The sequence below is a fragment of the Zalophus californianus genome, chromosome 5 (assembly GCF_009762305.2).
Source record: "Zalophus californianus isolate mZalCal1 chromosome 5, mZalCal1.pri.v2, whole genome shotgun sequence".
NCBI lineage: Eukaryota > Metazoa > Chordata > Mammalia > Carnivora > Otariidae > Zalophus > Zalophus californianus.
The window spans coordinates 96051069-96071470 of record NC_045599.1 but is presented as its reverse complement, the minus strand read 5'-3'; the positions used below and the strand labels follow the sequence as shown (position 1 = coordinate 96071470).

The window sequence follows — 20402 nt, the reverse complement described above, 5'->3', positions numbered from 1 at the left end:
GGGGCTACCCTGTGAAACAGGACGCATGCAGCCTGAAGTCTTTTCAGGGTGATCCTTTTTTCTAAGCCCCAGGTATGAGCACATTTAAAATGGCGATTCTCAAACTAATTTTTCTCCCTTCATCAGAAACTCTCGCCTAGCAGTGCTTCTCACGTGGAAGGCCAGAAAAAAATATAAAATGTGCCCTCTGTGGGGATGGGATGTTTGTAGAGCTTCTAGCTCTACAGTTGAGATCCTTGATATAAATGGACACTTTCTAGTTACTACTTTCTGAGCACTTATCATGCATTAGGTTCCATGTGAGAGGTGTGGCTCACAGAATCACATCAAATCCTTGAAACAACACCTATCAGAAGAGTATTACGTGTATTATCATTGTCTCATTTTATGGATGAGGTGACTGAGGTTCAGAGAGTTTAAGTAACTTGCCCAGAATCATACAGCTGATAGAACTGGGATTGAGGCCAGGCTTTCTGGTGCATCAAAAGTCCTCCATGAGCTGCCTCTTTCCTAAGTGAATGTTCCTTTGGTGCTGTGGACACTCACACCCTTCTGTTACTGTTTTGCAAAATTCAGGGCTTGGGATATTGTATGTTCCAACGGCTTGGTCCTACCAAGGCTTGGAGCCACCCTTTCCAATTCTGCTCGAGCTCCGAGAAGGCCTTTCCCTCTGATGCCTGATCACCACAGGCCAGGCCTCTCAAGAGCTCCTGCAGGGCCACCGGGGCTGCGAGTCCCCCAGGGCGCTCCTTGGCAGGGAGCCTCCGTGGACCACCCAGTCAGGCCTGAAATGCATCCCAGACAGGATGGATGGAGTGGAGAGTGATGGTGTTTACACAAACTGGGGGAAAAAATCCAGTCTCCGGGGCAAAGAGCCTGTCTGTGCCTTGCACAGGGAATGGTGTTCTGCGAACGGCAAAATCTGCAGGTGTAGGTGGAGCCTGCTAACCCTCTAAGCACACTGAGGACGTTAGGACCCACAGTTGAGTCCCTGGTGCTTTTGCTTCTCTCATGCACCCGTGCGCAGCTCTAGGCTGACCCATGGCAACCCCAGGAGGTGAAGCTTCCCTGGGCAACTGCCTCAGAGCTAGCGATGGAACTGGGCACCCATGGGCTGGACGCCACTTTGTTGCCTCCTTCCCAGGTAGGGCCTGGGCCTGCAGGGCAGGGCAGTGCCCACGCCTGTGTGCAGGTGCGGAGGAGACAGCTGGGGCCTTGTCGGCACCCTCAGTGCTCCTGTCATGGCCCTGCTCTCCTGCCCCTTCTGTCCTGCCAAGGAAACAGGAGAAATACTCCTCAGCATTCTCCCCCCAAAGGTCTGAGAGAGTTGGGAGACTCTCTCTGGATTTCTGCCCCCCTCCCCGCCCCACCCTTGTTGGCTCTCCTTAAACTCAGCCGGTTTTTGTTTGTTGTTTGTTTGTTTTTGGGTTTTTGTTTTTAATAAATCCTGGTAGTCCTGGTCTGGGATAACCCAGGAATGAAGGTAATGCACAGGGGAGACTGCAAATTACCCCCAAATTAGACATGGGAGGAGAGATAAAGGCTCTCTCAGTAGCTATAACTCATAGGAATGCTGGAGGAGCAGGATTTTGCTCCAGAGAGTTAGGCTCTGTGGGGAATTAAAGTACACAGGACGGGCAATGAAGATGAGTTAAAGCAGCCATGAAGGGGGAGGGCTCCCATTTCCCGACATCTGTTTCTTTAAATGAGCAAAATTAACATCACATTACTGTAAGGTTTGTGAATTGGATTTCCTCAGGCTGGGAGAATGGAAAACATAAGGAGAGAAAAAAAGGAGGGGACAGAATTTTCCAGAAGACCAGGCTGTGGTTGTCTCTCCATTCATCAAAGCGCTGCTCAAAACTACAGGCAGCTTGGGGCAAGCACTCCACACACAAAACGAGAGCATCAGGCTTTTGTAGGAACTCTGTCTTACTCTCAGAGTGCGATCTTCCTGAAGACGCCCCAGATCCCAGGAACCCCAAATGTGAAGCCAGGACCACTCAGCAGGCCTTGGTCCATTTTTGTCTCTACAGACGCACCCGAAGGAATATGGCTTCATCCTGGCTTTGGCTCTGATGAGGATGGGATCTTACACAAGGGCCCAGCTGTGGAAACTCCCATGCAGCCTGGAGTGGGGGTGGGGGTGGGGGGCGGGGGAGGGCAGTTCAGAGGGGCAGCACCAGGAGAAACCCAGTGTGTGTCCCCGCTGCCTCTGCTGGCTGCCGGCTGTCCCAAGAAACAACGAGGCCCTGCAGGCTGGGGATTTGTCTGGCTTCCCCTGGAAACCTGGTCTGAGGGGGCAAACCCAGGCTTCTTCTAGCCCATGGCTTGTAAGACCGCCCAAGCACCCTGGCAACAGGGAGTCATCTGTGATCCTGTTTAAAGCCCAGTCTCAGATGAAAATGTAGTGGGGAGAGAGCTAAGTGGATTTTGTTCTAGAAACTAAGGATACTGGGTCATCACGGAGCAAGCACTCTGGCACGCTGTCAGGTCAGGGAGGTCCTGTCTACCCTTTTTATGAACCTCTCCCTCCCTGAGGTGGAAATTCTATTTCCAGCTTGGCTTGCAAGCTCAAATGTCCACAGGGTCCAGGCTGGTGACTTAAGGCAGGAAGCAGGTCCAAAGGGATAGCACAGTCCACAAGCCCAGTGACCAGAAAAGCACATGCCCGATTTAGGGGGAGAGCTGCTTCTCACTTCAACTCAACTGCAGCCGTTTGGCCCCGTTTTGCCAGATCTGATTTTCCAAAAGATGCCAGAAATTTGGATCTTTTTTTTCCATGAACACTCCTGATTTTTAGAAGTGGGCAACTAATTCTTACTAAAAACACAACTATGGTCAACAAATTTGCCCGTGTGTAACCTGATTTTGGCTAGAGGGCTGCCAGGTTTCAGCCTGTGGCTGAGATTCTCCTTCAGCGTAGGAACTGACCTAAAAGTCTGCCTGAGAGATGCCATGACCACAGTCTGAATGTGACGTCATTTGAAGAGTTGCCTGGAGTTACCACGGTACCAATAATCCTTTTGGGGAATGGCTTGTACATTTTTTTTGGGGGGGGGAAGGCATCCCTTAGTACATGTGATACTCTTGGAGATCTCATTATTCCCACAGGACAGGTAAAGGCACAGTAGAGTTTCAACACCTGGCTTTATGCTCCCCCCTCTCGGCCCCCTGTGCCCGGTCAGGGTAAAGTCAAGAGCATAACCTTAGGGCCCTGACTTCCCAGTCCTTGCGGAAGCTTAGCAGACTTGGACACAGGCACAGCTGGCTTTAACCTGACCCTGATCCCGTTGGCCCACTACCTCTGTGGGGATGTTGGGACGGTGATGGGTCCCAGTAGACCCTTTACTTAACAAAAAGAGCTGCCATCGAGTTATTTTAAATAAGTGGTTGCAGCTGGTGGCCTTTGGGACCAGATCTGTTCCTTCGGCATTTGCTCGGTTGGCTAGTACTACGAGTATGAATTTGTGCACACACATGTAATTACTGCCTTCAGATAGGGCACGCATTCCCCAACTGATCTGCACTGTTACCCCTCCTGGCTCTGCTGCTTGATTTTTAAACTTGGATAAGTTACTTCACTTTCTGTGTTTCAGCTTCCTTATTTGTAAAATGTAACAATCTCAAAGCTTTTTGGTTTTTCTTGGTGAGATTTACATGAATTAATGTCAGTACAGTCTGGCACAGAGTGAAGTGTCTAGTAACCGTTAGTGGCTAGCTGCTATTAGGATTATTACTATTATTAATTATTGCCATGCACCAAGTTCCTTTCCACATCTGTGCTACTCTCTGGATCTTGAAAATATCTGAACTTGCAACTCCTGTTTTAAGTATATAGCTAGCGACCCTGGTCCTCAACCCAGATGTGCTCTTCCGTCTTCCTGCTACTTTCCATCCCGGGCCCATGTTCAGTGGCGTGTCTTTCACTGACCTCTTCATACTTTTTTTTTTTTTTTATGGGATTTTATTTTATTTTATTTTTTTAAGATTTTTATTTATTTTGACACAGAGAGAGACACAGCGAGAGAGGGAACACAAGCAGGGGGAGTGGCAGAGGGAGAAGCAGGCTTCCCGCCGAGCAGGGAGCCCGATGCGGGGCTCGATCCCAGGACCCCGGGATCATGACCAGAGCCGAAGGCAGACGCTCAACGACTGAGCCACCCAGGCGCCCCTCTTCACACTTATTTCTGATCCTCATCATAACTTATAAGGAAAGTAGATTTCCTTCTACCATGCGAATAATGTAACTAGGGCTCAGCAAGGCTAAGGACAATCCTAGGGTGACACAGCAGGAGGGGGACAGAGCTGAACTGAGAACAAACGCAGGTCTGTTCTTCGCTGTGCTTGGATTTCTGGCTGCTACAGGGAAGGTTTGGCAGCTGGGACCCTCATTCCAGCACAGCAAACACTGGGACAAACCCAGTGACCTTTGACCCTTTTAGCAAGAACTGGCTTTGTGTTTTGTCACAGTCCCCACCACTCTCTTGTGGCTTGGATGCTGAGGCTGGGAGTCGGTGGTCACTTACCATTGTGTTTGTGTGCTTGTTTTTCTTGGTGCACAGAAACGGTTCTCTATTCTCCCTTCCCTGTTGCAAGGGAGAAGATGAGAGAGGGACTCAAAGCGTGTGAGCTTCACCTCACACGGGAGGGTAATGTCTCTCTATGGAAGCAAAGATTACTTCTTCCTGTTTACTATGCAGATATGTACTTGGCCAGCCTTACTCATTTAAGTACCTGCCTTCTCTCCATACACATGGAAGTTGCTGTTTTGAGGTTTAAAACAGTATGCGTTTCTCAGGTTTGAATTAAACAGGACGTTTCCTTGCAGGTGATGGGTGATGTCTGTGCTTGGTTTCCGAAGCCTGACCACACAGACAGCCATAGTCCTCTCCAGGACCCACGTGTGTCCCTCTCTCCTCTGTGCCTTCAGAGTGCTCTCTCCTGCCCTCAGTTACAGAGCAGTCACTGAGGATGTGGGCAAGGTGGTGGCTGTGGTCAGGGAGGGAGGGAGGTGCAGCCCAGGGCAGGGGAAGGTCTGTCTTCTTCTTGTCTGCAGGGAACTGATGGGTGGAAGAGTGGAGAACGTGACAAAAAATGAAGGTTTACAGTCAGTTCTCATTATTCACGGTAGTTACAGTCTACAAAGTCACGGGGAAAACTGAATTAGGGAATGCTGAACCACAGCTCCCAGGGGAAACACAAGGTTAGGTTCCTGTGAGCCTCTGGTCACAACACTGTCATCAGCTGATCAGTACATAACCTTGTCTGATGTGTGTTTCTGTTTAAAGACATCTTATTTAATGTATGTGGTGGATTTACTTACATGGCACTCACAGCCTATAGCACCATTACTCGAGTCTGATCAAAGCCATGTAACGTACGTATTTTCTCCACGAGGCGCATCGTAGCTTTCTTGTGCTTTGGAAGGCTAGACAGCCCAGCAGCACTATGTAGCGGGGCCATTTAAAAGGCAAAATCACCAACAAAATGCATAAACATGCAAAAAGATGTGGCACCAAATATACTGTGACAAGGACACTTGTTTACAATCCGAGAGCTGAAACAAAGAACCAGAGCACAGCCTTTCGGATGTCAGCTGAGTACAGGCACGCAGGACAACTCAAAAATTTTCAAGAAATTTTCTGCTGTTTTGTCCATGTCTACAAATGAGCATGAAAGCACCGTGAGTATTGATTTTGAGATTACAAATAAGTTTCAGCGAGTAAGTGAATTAGCAAACATGGGATTTGTGAATAAGGAGGCTTGACTATATTTCCTCTGAGCCCAACTCTGGGGCCAGGAGGTGTGGAGTCTGGGATGGGCGCAGGGAGAGGGGCCGAGGAGAAGGGCATCAGAGGGTAGAGAGCCCCTGTCTGTGCCGGTACCTCTGTGAGGGCCCTGGGAAGGGAAGATGAGCGGAAGCAAGCCTAACTGCACACTGGTGTGATTACGGCTGAACCCCAGTCTGAGTACCAGCTCCGACACTGATCAGCTGTGTGGTCTCAGAGAAGCCTTGCCAGCTTCCTCACCCACATGAAGAGGAATATGAGGCCACCACCAGGCAGGTGTACAAGGACTACATGAGCTGATGTGCACGAGGCAGGGAATGTGGCCTCGGGCCCAGGACAAACGCTCCCTTAGCTCAGCCACATTATTCTTGTTTGGCCCAAACTTGGAGGCAGGGAGGGGGTATGAGGACAGGCAGCCCTGGCACTGGAGAAGCCAATGTGAGCATGTGGGCCCTTTGCCTAAGGTCAGGCTCTGGTCAGACCCAGGGACACCTAGACTGAAGCCCAGTGTGCAAGACATCTAGCGTTTCTGCTCCAATGTGCCTCACCGACGCAGAAGCCTGTAGAGGCCATCTAAGAACAGAACTTTTAATTGTCACCTCGTAAAAAGTCCTGAGTGACATACATGTACCCTAGACTCCCGTGTCCCATTGCTGGTCCTTACCTGAGTTCCTCTTGCCACCCCTTGGGGTAGACGCTGGGTGTGGAGGATCAGGAGGAGCAGAGGGCACCTGGAGTGAGGATTAGGGATGGTGCCAAATGCATGCTCTGCACCATACTTAGCAATTTAAAAGCAGTGAAGTTTTGGGGCGCCTGGGTGGCTTAGTCGGTTAAGCATCTGCCTTCATCACTCAGGTCAGGATCTCAGGGTCCTGGGGCTGAGCCCCGAATCAGGCTCCCTGCTCAGCAGGGAGTCTGCTTCTCCCTCTCCCTCCGCCCCTCCCCCCTCCCACCGCTCATGCTCACTCTTGCTCTCTCTCAAATGAATAAAATCTTTATTAAAAAAAAAAAAAAAACAAAACAACCCAAAACAGTGAAGTTTCATTTTGGTCTGTCTCTGCATGGCTGTGCCTTACTGTCCTGCTTCAAAGATACATGCCGTAGTGGGGGCAAGAGGAGGCTGGGAGGGTCTGGGCCAGAGGGTGAGGGAGCCCCCGGTACCCTGGCCTTCTGCTCTAGTCTGCAGCACGGACCCTGGCCAGGCCTGCAGGCTGCTGCCAAGTGCCCGGGGGGCTGACTTACATTTTCCGCAGGTTGGGCAACTTCTTGAAGATACCAGTGGCCTCGAGAACAGATAGCTCATTGTCGTTCAGTCGCCTATATGGGAAACAAGAGGTAGGGTGGTGGGTTAGCCGGGGATGGGGGCGCCTCCTCCTCCGCCCTCCATGGAATCCTCCCCAGCTCCCCCACAGCTTGAACTGAGTTGCCACCTGGCCCTCACATTCAGCCAAGTTTAGTGGAGCCAGGGAAAACTCAGGGAAGGCATGAGGGCCCAGAGGGCTGTGCCTGGCCATGTGTTACTGTGATGTGTAAGTCAAAGAGAACACTAGCACGAACGCCACTAAGACCACCATTGTTCATGCGGAGCTCACTCCTTGCATGAGTCAAGATGAATTCCGTGCTTGCATTCTCTTGCTTCATCTTCTTAAACCCCTACGAGGTACATGCCATCCCCTCCATTTTACAGCTAGAAATCGGACCCTGAGGTCTGAGAAGCAACTTGCCCAACGAGAGGAAAGTCAAGATGACCAGAGTCACACGTAGGTCTGTCCATCCCGCACATGTCACGCCCTCACCCTTACCATGCTGTAGCTCTCTAGCTCTTCCATTTCCAGACAAACCAGTGTACCCTTTCATTAGCATGTATAACTGGAGGCTCAGATATAGCTCATCATTCCAGTGTTTTCTCGACTTTGACAACCATTTACTAACCATCTTTCTGTTATGTAGTAAGCTTCATAAGGAGCTGGAAGGACTGTCTGCTTTGTGCATTGTGGAAGCTGGTGGGCCTAGCACCGTGCCTGGCTCACAGTGGGTGTTCAAAAATATTTGTTGAATGAACTAGTGGTTTTTATTTTTGAGGAAGCTGTTCCTGATGGTGGTGGGTGGGTGGGTGGGGTGCCTGGGTGTCTATCCTCTGCTGAGGATGCAGAGAATGGCCAAGGAGTATCCATGTGACTGAGCCGGGACGGGGGCTGCCTCCCAGAGACCCTGCTCTGGCTGGCTCAGGGTGACGGGGTGCTAGGGGCCGTGTAGGGAGTTCCAGCCCAGGTAGTACTTACAGATCAGTGACGTATTCAGGGAGGTGGCTTGGGATGCGGGCCAGCTTCTGGTTGGAGCAGTCCACGATGGTACCCTCGCAGCGGCACTTCTCGGGGCATACAAGGTCCATGAAGCACTCACTGCTGAACCTGCTGCGGTAATCCTCTGAGCCTGGGTGGGGCCAAAGAGGGCAGTCAGGATCACCGGGGCTCCCAGCCTGGGCTGAGGTTGTGGGTAGTGGGATGGGGAGACATGTGAGGGGGGGTTTCCCAGGGACAGACACAGCGTTGCTTTCATTTGTGGCCACCTTGCTGGTGCCCTCCCCACCCCAGCCTCCCACTTTCCATTTGGTCTTTATCATTCATCATTTGAGTCCTCTGGGAAACCAGGCTCAAGCTCTGTGGGCTCTTAAGCTTTTGTGGGTCATGGACCTTTCCGAGAAGCTGATGCAAAGTTGTGTTCTCCTCAGAGAAACGCTCATAGGTGCATGTGTACGGAATTTGGGCTACAATTTGGGGTGAAGAGTACTTAGTCCATGATGCCCATCATCTGTGGACCCTCTGAATATTCATGAAAATCCCAATGAAGAGATTTCGATGGCGTTTTGATGCGGGCTGTGTCAGGGTGGGGAGGAAGTCAGGGAAGGGGGTTAAAACTCAGTTCTCTTCAAGCAGGTAACGAAACAACAAAGGAGACCCAGCATATGGTGGTCAATGACCACTGACTCCAGGCCTCAGCATCGGGAAGACAATAATGAGGGTTGGGGACCTGGGAAATTGGAGCCCAGGCCCTAAAGCCTTGGGAATTTGGCTCGGGGTTGCCTGATGGTCCTCTTTAAAACCAATAATAGCGATAAATTAACATTTAAAAACTGTCAAGACAAGCACAACCCTTGTGAAGATCCAAGTGATTTGCCCCGTCTTTGAGAATAAGCTCCATTTAACTATGGTGAAAGGCCAGTTCTGATGAGCTAAAAGTGGTTGGAACTAAGATTTATTTTTTTGACATCGAGTCTCTCCTGAGGTCACACAGTAACAGCAAGAGTTTCAAAAAGTAACATCTCAGGAGAGGCCCTGGGTGCTGCTTTACTGATTAGAAATGATCCCTTGGCACCCGGGCAAACCTTGTGAGAACAGCAATCCCAGTGGCGGTCACTGGGGAAGCCCTGGTTCTCCCCAGCTAGTTGACAGGGGTCAACATTTCACTAGCGCTGTGCTAGGTGTGAAACACAGGCTCGGTCCACGTTTGTCCAGTGCGTAAGCAGGGTGCTGCTAGCACATCAGCTGTCCCGTATGTGAGTGTTCCTGAAGCGTTTCAGAGAACATGACCATCCCAGGGTTGCTTAACGGCTTGAGGCAGACCTTGGTGGTCTGATCCGCTACAGGGCCAGTGTGGAGCACTACCAGTATAGAAGCGTCAGCAGTCGTGGGTTTGTGCAGGCCCTGGCACTTACTAGCCTCAGTCCTTCCACATGGACAAATGGGGGTCTAGGACTTGCCCCATCTCATGGGGATGGTTGTGCAAATGCAAGGAGAGCAAAGCAGTGGAGAGGCTCTGGGGAAGGGAAAAGAACCATATGGATATTTGTGATCCTACTACTGTCATTTTCCAGAACCTAGTAGAACATCTGGCATATCAGAGGCCACTGAAACATCCGTGTAGCTAGTGATAATAGCTGACTTTTACGGAGCATGGACCACAAGCCAGGCACTATTCTTCAAACTTCAGATGGGGGAAGCCCATTTAATCCTTGCAACTTTCTGAGATTATCATGACTCCATTTTATAGATGAGAAGACTGAGGTCATCGGATCAGTTGGTACACGACAGAGGGATGAACCCAGGCAGGCGGATGCCAGGGCCCATGTGACTAATACTATGCTTTTCTGCAGATGTGTATTTTGACAAAACATTTATGCCAGTCTTTGTAGGACTGATCATAGAGTCCAGCTTGGCGGAGGTAGACTGAATGGCGCTTTCCTGCAGGGGCTATGGGAGGCAGGAAGCAGCTATCTTCTACGCTTGTGGTTTCTTACCCCTCACCTTATCAACCTACGCTAATCCTTGATTGCGGATGAACTTGGTGGTCTCTGATTCTGAAGGGAGACCTTCTCCTGAAGACAGGGGATCAGAGACCTGGACCTGTCTCCTTTCCCTCTCTGCTCCCTCCCCGCCTCCCTCCTTCATCCCACCTTCCACCCCCAGGCTTGTGTGAGCAAAATCTGTGCACGTGTCCCCGCAGTTATTTGGGCTGCTTCCTAATCCAATGCATTATGCAAATCTCTTGCCCTTGGCTTGCCAGGATCCGTCCCACTGAATAACTCTGACCTGGGCCATCTTCCTCCAGACACATCGGCATGCTGAGTCCTGGGTGAATTTCATTTTGCAAACCCTGCTAAATGACAATCCTCTCTTGTCCCCTGCCAGTGGTTCTCCATGCTGATGGCGTGAAGGGATGCTTCGTACACGCGCATATATTTTTCCTTCAGAAGGCGTCTACGGTGGAATCCTTGCAAAGTGGAGGAACCCCGAGCACTGATCAAATGCCTTTGAAAGACAGGAAGGAGCACGGTTTGCTCTTCAACACAATGAGCCTGAAGATGTACACCGGCTGGGCTGTGGCCGGGGACTGCCACCGATTAAATGCGTTTTCGTTTTAATCAAGGTGAGAGCGTCTGTAGTTAGCAGGAATCGCTCTCTGTAGTATAGTTAGATTATAACTGGTGGACCTCTGCGATGGAACCGCTGACCCATTTTAATGAAATGATTTTGCAATTAGATTCGATGGACTAATATGTCCTTTCCAGCATTCCCCCCTGCTGTTCTTGTTATTGCCCTGGTTTGTAACAACGAGGGGGTCAGAGTGTGATATTTTATAGGAGTGGGAGCCAGAAATGTTAATAACGGTATTTGCCCAGAACCCAAAGGTTTCCTTCCCCAGTCAGAGCCAGCCTGAAATGCCACCCCCAGCACTTCATATTTCATTACCGAAACTACCCAGGGTTTCTCGGAGCCATTTGTTATGCCTAATGCTCATAACTACCCAAAAGTATTTTTAACTTTTCCAGAGCTTTAAAAGTCCATTTCAATCTCAATGCATATTTGTCACTGCCAGAAATACTTAGTAGGAGGGGAGTAACTGAATAGGCCGCTACTTCGTCTGTTTGGGGTGAGTTCAGACAGCAGAGATCTCAGAGGACTTGAAGAAGAGCCATAAAACAAAACGACGGCTGAAGCGGGTCATGGGAGAGCTGATGTCATCTGGCGTCTTGCCTGCTCCTGCCCCTGTAAGCCCTCCTCCCTTTTTGCAGGCAGCTCAGAACAACGACACTTGGTACATGATCACAGAGAAGCTTTAATAGACTGGGGGGTGGAAATCCACAGCAATACGATTTTATTACGAATCCTTGCCCTGTGGCCACTTCCCAGGAGAGACTGTCTTTGACATTTGGATGGTCATGGGATTGGGGCAGGTAGGGAGCCACAGCTCCCATTTTTTGGATGGCCTTGGCTGCAGAGGCCAGTACCGGGCCCAGGATGGCTCCTGTCATTAGCCGTCCGGATTTGCGTCATTCTTTAGGCAACCCGTTTGTTGAATGAAAGTCATAGATTCATTGTTATCTGATGACCATGGCCCTGCCAACACATGTGTCCAGAACTCTCCTCTTCTACCTCCAGTATCCCTAACATGGGTGGGATGGAAGGAGAAAAGGAGCAGAAAGAGGTACTGGGGGTGCGGGGGAGTTCATCAGCTTGAAGAGAGAGTCACGTGGACAAGCAAAGGGTCATAAGTAATGAATGGAATCAAGAGAGCATTGCTAGGCACACAGTCATCCGCTCATAGGCAAAGGCTGGGGGATTAGACACCAGTGGCTGGAAAATGTCAACTGTTTTACCAGGAGTTTGGTGATCAGTTGGGCAGACCAGCTGTCCTTATAAGCTGTCCCCATCAGAGTCTATTATGAATGCAGCCATCTGCCTGAAAGCAGAGGGAAAGGCCCAAGGCCTGTGGCTGGGCACTGCCCGGTCATAAGCCTGCTGCTGCAGAACCGGGGAGGTGCCCAGGAAAGTGCCATCGTGGACCCACTCCAGAGGCCCGGCCCCCCTGTTCAGGACAAGGAATTGCTCCAGGCTCGAGGATTTGTTCTGTACCAAACAGATCTTGGTCTGTCCATGCTGGAGGGAGGAGCCATTTAAACTGTGCTGCTTGCTCACTTGCTTACTCAAGTTTTTCTCTATCAACAGAAGCAAGCTTGAAAGGGTGTGGTAAAATTTTTTTCCCACTCCCTGTCAATTCAAGTCAATCCTGTCATTCTTCCCCATTTTATAATTCAAGGCAATGGATTTATCCATAGCTGGGAAGGCTGAGTGTTACAGCTAGAGACAGCAGCCATCTGACCCTGGGCAAGTTAGTTAACCTCTCTGACTTGATGTGCTTATCTGTGAAATGGGCCTTATAAGGTTGTTATAAAAATTCAAGAAGGTAATGATGGAAACAGTTCGATGCCTGACCTATAGTAAGCACTCAGTATATGGTGAAAGCATCCAGAGAGGCAGACGACTCTTTGTTACTCAGCAACGGCTGGGCCCTGGCTCTGAGGGGTGACCTGAGGGAGAGGAGACAGTGAGAGTCACACATCACCGTGGGAGGCCAGAGTCGGCTCCCAGGCCTAAGCCAGGGTTTGGTTCCCACCCTGGCTCTCTCTTATCTGGGACGAAACACACAGACTCCATGGCATGAACCAAAAACAATCTTCTAGTTACACTGGGCCTAGGGATTTACCAAGAAACAAACAGAATGGGAGGTGCCAAGATCCCTCTCTTTATTATCAGAGACAGTTGATTTCTGCACAGCCCTTATGTGGCATTGAACGAGCACCATGTGAGGAGTCCAGCACCTAGGCCACCGTGTTAACTGTTCTTGGAAGGTGAAGGACACAGACTGGACTTTAGGCTGCACGGGGGGGAGGGGTGGACCAGGGCCAATGTACTCATGAGGAGTGGGGGTCGGGTTCAGAAGGAGCCACAGGTTAAATCCAAAGTCTCAGACTCATGCCACTTTCACCCATTCTCATGCCCACATCCATCCCCAATGCTTCCGGTAAAGATGGCGGGTAAGGAGTGGATCACAAGCAGTATGACCTTTGGGTTAGCTACCACTTGGGAAAATGACCTTGCGCTGGGACCCTGCCATGAAACCATGGGGCATATTTCATCGGTGTACCTGTTCTCTCTGAATAGAAGGAAAACAGTGGTTTCTGAGCTATGACCTAGCTCCTTTACCCCTCGGCTGGCATCCGGTGTAGATTTGGGGGATGACGACTCCATCTGGGGTAGGAGATGTGGATATAGATCTTAGCGTGTCCCCCGTGTGCTTCTCCATACCCATTTCAGCTCATATCTGCTACCTGGAGGTGGAGGTGCTCTGGGACTCCTTCAAGACTCCCTCCCCCCCGCAACCCCCGCCCCCAGCCCTTTGTGAGGCTAGACCGGGACAGGTGGGTCTGGCAGGTGCTGGGCTGCGGTGCTCCAGAGCAGAGAAGAGGTGTCCAGCGGTGGTGGCGGTGGCGGGCCATGCTGCAGGAGAGCGCGGTGCTTTCCGCGGTGCTTGACAGAACCATGTTCCGTTTCCATCGTTCCACCACATGGTTAGATCAAGCACAAAGGAAAGCCCCGCGGCGACTGGTCAGAGTCAAGGTCAGGAAGCAGCGTCAGAGAGAGGACAGGAGCGCTCAGAGGAAGCAGCGTGGAGAAGCGGAAGCCGGAGCAGGCCCCCACTGAGCGTGATTAGTACCAGGAGCAGGGTTCCACAGGAACACTTCTGAAGACAGGAGCCCCACCGCCCTTGCAGCCCATTCCCAGGGGAGATACATGGGAAGGGGAGAAGAACAGGTGGGAGACTGTTAGATACCCCTACGCAGAAGTATCAGGGCGCAATGGAGCCCTCCCAAGGGAATTATGACCGCAGATGTCTCTGGTCATCTCACAGGCCTGCACTGATCTCTAAATCCCACTCAATCATACCATCAATCTGCCAAGACATCAGTCTTAGCAGAAGCATCTTCCACATGCTCTGCAACCTGTCTGTCCCCATAGCAGAATGGATCCGCAGCAGTCTGATCTCCCAGCCTCTTAAATGAAGAGACAAGCCACAACTTCCAGTGGGCTAACAAAGCTGCAATGCTCTTCTTTAGGAAAAGCGCCTTTGCTATTCCACACCTCAGGAGTCTCCCCAGTACCCTTCCAGGTGCCCAGAAACCCTCTGGCTGACAGACATTCATCCAGGATGATTCGAAGTATCATGGAGGGGGAGTATGGCATCAAAAGAAAATACGTGACCTTAGCCAGGGAGAGAGATGGGGAAGCCGATGGGGCCCCGGGTTTGGGACTGGGAAACCTACAATCACAACGGTCTGTGAACACCGACTTTCACAGAGGAGCTGACCGATTCCCATCACGATGAGTGGCCTCTTTCAGACTAAGAGAAGGAAGGAAAGGGGGAAGACACCGGATTCTAGGGTCCTTCCTGATTTCCAGATTTCCTCCACGGTTGTGAATCATGGCAGTGGGTAGAGGGACCAACAACCAACTCTTTCTGGGTACTGTGGGCCTAAGTGAGGGCGCCTAGTCCCTAGATCCCTATCTGCAATAGATCCGGGCAGTTTTTGCGAACTTCCTCCCAAGCCACTAGGAGGAGATATGTACATCTTGACGAGGTCAGAGTCAGGGCCAGGGGACTGGGCACCTCCCTACTCTTGCCCTCTGATAGGAGGGACCGAGTCGCTGTTCCTCTACAGTGTGTTTTTGGGACAAGATGGTCACAGCATCTCGCCAGTGCATACAAAGGTTGTCTGCAATGGTTGACCAGTTAGTCAAGGTTATGTCATAGTCCCAGATCTGACCTCTTTCAAAGCCCTCCCATCTGACCGGCTAGAGGTGCTCACTGCAATCTGGTCTCAACCCTGCTTCGACCCCCAGACATGCAGGGCTCTATAACACTGTGGTTTGGGGATTTCACATTCCAGTTTGATCAGAGCAGGGAAAAAATCCATCCCTTTCATGCCCCTGCTCCCAAGCCTTGAAACCTTCTCTTTGATTTTCCTCAACAAAAATAAATGGAGGGACAAGGGAGAAAATTTTCACAGTACGTCGGAAGTCCAGGGTTTCAGATCTCGTCTTGAAAATACTACTCTCTAACCTCAGACAACACTTCTCTGCTGGGTAGGCCTCGATTTCATCATCTCTAGCAGGGACTGGGCGATGTCTGAGGTCTCTAAGCCTCTGATGCCCTGAGCAGTGTCTTGCGGTTTGCCATCCTTGTGCATACCGTGTCACCACCTTCTGTACTTTTCCCCGTGAATTTCTTCTTGCCGACAGATCTCTACACGCCAAGGGAGGGGGTGTGATGGAAGACAGGCAGCATCTTCCAACTGCCAAGTGCTCCCTTGGGGATGCGCCTGGAGTCCCAGGCAGCCAGACGGTGCCTTTTCAGGGGGACTTAATCTGATGGTCAGATGACGCCGGCTGGCAGCGTTCACCTCTAACCTGACACTGCTGCCCAGGGCGGCGGATGCAGCTGATAGAGGTAGACACAGGGCAGCTGGCAGCCAGATGCCCTGCCTATGGAGGGGCTCTATGCGTTGCAGGAGCAGCCCTCAGATTGGCTTCTAATTACATCAGCTGTCTTTGCAATGGGGGTGCTTTTAGGGGAAAGTAAAACACGGAGTTATTATCTGTCAACTCCAGTATGTGTCACCCGCCCCTCCTTCTTCTGGAGCTTCCTGGAAACACAGAGCTTTAGACCTATGGCTTTTGTATCCCCTAAAGCCAAGACAGGTCTGGGCCCCAGTGTCTGTCAAAGCCAAGGCCTTTGATGCTCACCAGTAGCTCTCTCTACCTCTCTTCTCTGCAGCTACATGAAGTAATAGCACATAGAATGCTCGATGTCAGGCATCAGCTCTGACGTCCTCTACCTTTATAGGAATAATCTGCTTAGTATTGATTAAAAAAAAATCTTTTAGACAGGGTCAGTCCAAGAACCCTGAACTTCTGTTTCTTTTTACAATTTCCAACCACTCCTACCCTCCATAGGAAAAGCAGCCAGGATCCCACCCATGCACAAGTGGGGAGGTAGGGGCAGAGCAAGAGAATGAGAGGTTACTGTGTCCTAGGTCAGCTTACTATTTTTTTTTCTCTACTTAGTTCTGCCTGCACCCCCACCCTGCCACCCCTAGTCCCAGCCTACAGTCGTTCCTAGGCACTGGTCCAGATTCGGTCCCTGGAAGATGCCGGTCCTCGGACCCTGGGCTGATTCCACTCCTGCTCTGCCCCCAGGGTCTTGGCGTCAATCTGGAGCCTTGAGATCACGATGGAAGACCAAGGGGTTGGGGTCAGTAGGTGGCACCCCCTCCTCCTCTGTGTCTTACTGCCCCTCTTCTGGGGCACAACTCCTTGACAGAGCTAATGACCTCAGCCCTGGACAGACTTGGAGAGGAACAGAGAGGGCAGAGGGAGTAAGAGGTGCGTGTTATCAGAAAGGCCCCGGGCGGGATGGTTGTGCTTCAGGTGACACCTCCGGGCTGGGAGAAGGTTTTCCTCCCTGAGATGCTGCTGGCCCCAAGAAGGAACTTAAGGAAAGAGTTGCAGGGAGTGGGGGGTGGGCCATGAGACTGCATGCGAAAGAGAGTCACCCAAGCAGTGGGACTGCCTTCCCAAATGTTCCTTCTCTCCTACATGCTGTGCGGAGTCGAGGAGTGAACCAGACTTGGGGCCTGGTCTTGCCTCTACCATTTGCTTGCTGTGACCATGGGGGTGCCCTTTTACCTCTAGGCCCCTGGCTCCCTCAGCTGCAGAATGGGAACCCCTCCTGCTGAGCTCAGAGGACTAGTGGAAGAACCAAATCAAACTGGAGGCACTCAGCACAGAGTTCATCACTGGCCAGAAACTGCTCTTGTAATTGACATTGTTATTCTGCGGAAGGTAAGTTGGGAGCAATGCCTCATTTTGCCACCGAGTACCTGTGATGTCTCCAAGCTCTCTTGAGGTATTAGTTTCTATGGAAAAAGCAAATAGCTAACATTTACCCCTCTGGAGACATGGACTAAAGGATCTGACTTAGAGGCCAAGAACAACATGAAAGAGGCAGAAGTCTGTCTGCTGGTCTTCTCCTGGCGACCAGGGCCCACGCTGTCATTCTCCCTGGGAGAACTCGCTTACATAAGACGCTCTTGGGCAGGGGAGAAGAAGGGTTCTCACTGACACACAGATTGTGAGGGTTGGTGCCAACCCATCTCAGCACGTCATACTATCCATCTCTCACCATTGCGAGCACAATGCAGTGTGGTGATTTTTTTCCAGCAGCAACTGACACAGATGATCGCCATTTTAAACTGCCTGCTCATCTAGCTATTGGGTCAAGGACGGCTATTTCTCTTTCCAGGATGAACCGAGAACTCCCCTGCTGCCATTCACCCCCGGTCTCTTTCCCAGATGCAATAGGGAGGAAGGTTTCCAGAGAGAGCTTGGAAACTGGAGGGCAAGGCTTTGCTTTCCTACTGAGCACAGCTCTTTGCTGTTCTCTCCATAAGCAGAATGCATCAGTCTGGGGTGGAGGAGTCGGCTAGTGAGAATGTCTGAAATCTGTAACAAACTCTGGTCTAAGGGCTGTACCAAAGGCCATCTTAGAGGGAATGGGAGGCCCCCAACATTACATGCTGCCTGCAGCCTGGCCTGGGCGATATTTATTTCCCTATCTGCCACTTGGGGGGCACACTTTGGGAACTAAAAGAAAATAAATCGTGGCCTCTAAAAGGCACGTGGGTAAAGGCTGTACCTCCCCTAGCTTCCACCTAGCCCTGGAGATAGGCTGCCACCTGGGTTTTGTCTCTCCTGAAATTGTGCACCCCCCACCATGCTTTTATTGTGCGTGTGTGTGTTTTATTTTAAATCCATAAGGTAATTGGTTTTCTGCAGGACTAACTGAATTTCCCCAATTTAATTTGCAGAGATGCTCCCGAGGAGCCATTACAGTGCTTGCTGTCCTCTAGATTGGATTACCGGCCTCTCTGGGGCTGCTGTGCTCTGAGTCGGGAGGTGGGGCCCAGTCCCGTAACCTGATTACCTGAGCAGCGGAACTTCTTGCTCTTGATCTGGCCGATGCGCTTGTTGGCCAGCCGGCGTGGGCTGCTGCAGCGGGCCCCGCTCGTCTCGATGGGGTTGTCCTGCAGGTAGTCGGCCAGCCACTTCAAGTGGCAGTCACACACAAATGGGTTTTGAGCTAAGTGGCTGCGAGAAGGAGGAGAATTGATCAGGAGTGACCTGTGGTGCCACGCTGCACCACCACCTTGCCTGGCCCTTGGGTCCCTCCTCCTCAGGCAGGGTGCAGGGGTGGGGGGAGGGTGGAGCTGAGGTCAGAGAAGGTCACAGCTGCAGCTGGCAGCCGGCGGGGGATGGGGGGGCTGTCTCCCTGCTCTCCTGACTTGGGGCAGGACCCACCATTGATCTCGACCCTGACCCACACCGGTTCTGATGGGCCAAGCAAGCGGCAGGCTCAGGGTCTGTGCTTACAGCAGCCCAGACTTGATTTCTCCAAGCCTGGTAATGCCAGGCACGTAAGCAGCAGGCGTGCCGACTGGCCACGGTGGGTGTCCCATATACAGCAGTGGGCATTGCTGCTCTCCTCTTTGTCACCAGGCCAGCACCGTGGGTCTGGCTTCCCCTGGCTCACGGGAAAACTCTTCACAGCGCCAACACGGGGGTGCTCAGCACGCGGTCGTTGTTCAACATACAGCGGCTCTTCCTAACTCTTTATCGGCACCCGCCTCTGGCTACAGGGGCAGTTAAGTGCCAGGTGACTTAGAAGGCGTCCAGAAGCCCCAGGTTCATGGTCGGGCCTGGGCTGGGTGGAGATCTGTTCTCAGGTGTCGTGTATCTAATGGAGTTACTTATGAACATCTGCAGTGCTCGGGAGTGAGGAAATGCTCCCTGAAGACGGGAGGTGAAAAATTCTGAGTGCCCGTATCAGAGGTTTTTGGTTTTGCAGGCTGGTGGGGATGTGGGTGGGCAGGACTGGGTTATCAGCAGAGACGGAGCCAGCTCAGACTACCCTGGCAACAGTGGTTAACAGAGCAGGTGAGCTGCAACTCCGCCTGTTCAAATACTAGCCGGGCAACCTTGAGTAAGTTACTTAACCTCTCTGTGCCCTGGTTTCCTCACAGAGAAATGAGGGCTCATAACAGCACCTACCTCACAGGATTGCTGTGAGGCCTAAAGGTCTGAATATAGGGAAAGTCCTCAGCGAGGTGTGGAGCAGCGCAGGAGGCGTTCAATAGAGGTGAGCTAGAACTACCGTTATTAGTCCGTCCTCACTGCAGGCTCTAGACCTCCTCCTGGACGTGCTCACTTTGCCTTCCTTTGGGGTGTTCTCTGTGTCTGGGTGTTTGGGGTCACTTGCTGTCTGGGCACGTGCTGCCACTTGAGGGGGCGTACTCACAGGGTCTGGATGGCCTGCAGAGGGGCAAAGAGTCCCTTGCTGATGGTCTGCAGCTTGTTGTCATACAGGGAGAGCAGGTTGAGGTTCTGCAGGTCCTGAAACGTGTTCACTCGCAGGCAGTTGATCTTGTTGGCATTGAGGAGGCTGCAAGCAGGAGAGAGGCCAGTGACTCACTAATCCTGCTAGTGCCCTGAGGAGCAAGGGCTACGCCTGCAGGGGACAGGCTGCAGAGCCCCGCGCTCTTCTTGCAGCCATGGCTCCTGCTGCTGAGGGTGTGCGTGTGTGTGTGGCTCTTGCGTCCCTGTGGCCTCTGAAACTCTACACATGTCTGGGCACTTGTACGCCCAGGTAGCATGGGCCCTGTGCCACAGGCTGAGATCACCTGGAGCCCTCCCTGTGCCCGTGCCCTCCGGGGAAGCCTGGAAATGCACCGCCATGCTTTACTTTCTGCTTCAGAATGCAGAACTTCCCGGAATTGCAAAAAAATCATTGGGCACAATTGTGCTAATGCTTGTGTTGATTGACTAAGGGCAATTTTGACTCCAAAAACTCCTTAGAGTTCTTTTGAACCACGGGTCCCATTAGGTTACAGGCCATGCGATCTCCCAGAAAATTCACCCATGGGTAAGCACGTGTGCACCCACAGGTGTGTTCTCTGACGTGCACGCGTGCGCGCACACACACGCACGTGTGCACGTGCATGGATGGAACCTCATGTGACCTGACCTCTCCCCCTTTCCCTCTCACCCATGTATCCCCACTCACGACACTTCTGTTCCTCAGACACCCCCATAAGTGTTTTGGCCCAGGTCCTTTGAGCACGTTCTTTACCCCCTTTCACCAGGTGGTTCCTTCCCC

The 20402-nt window shown here is 51.6% G+C and overlaps 1 protein-coding gene across 2 annotated transcripts in view; it reads right to left on the bottom strand.

The window, feature by feature from the left end:
* SLIT3 (slit guidance ligand 3) overlaps window positions 1-20402 on the bottom strand; it is a 594180-nt gene that overhangs the window by 69198 nt on the left and 504580 nt on the right. For both annotated transcript variants that reach the window (XM_027606988.2, XM_027606990.2), the window contains 4 exons: window positions 19545-19688; window positions 18174-18337; window positions 8075-8225; window positions 7035-7109 (listed from right to left, as the gene is read on the bottom strand). In XM_027606988.2, the coding sequence (XP_027462789.1) occupies window positions 7035-7109; window positions 8075-8225; window positions 18174-18337; window positions 19545-19688 (534 nt within the window). The remainder of the gene's footprint in view (window positions 1-7034; window positions 7110-8074; window positions 8226-18173; window positions 18338-19544; window positions 19689-20402) is intronic.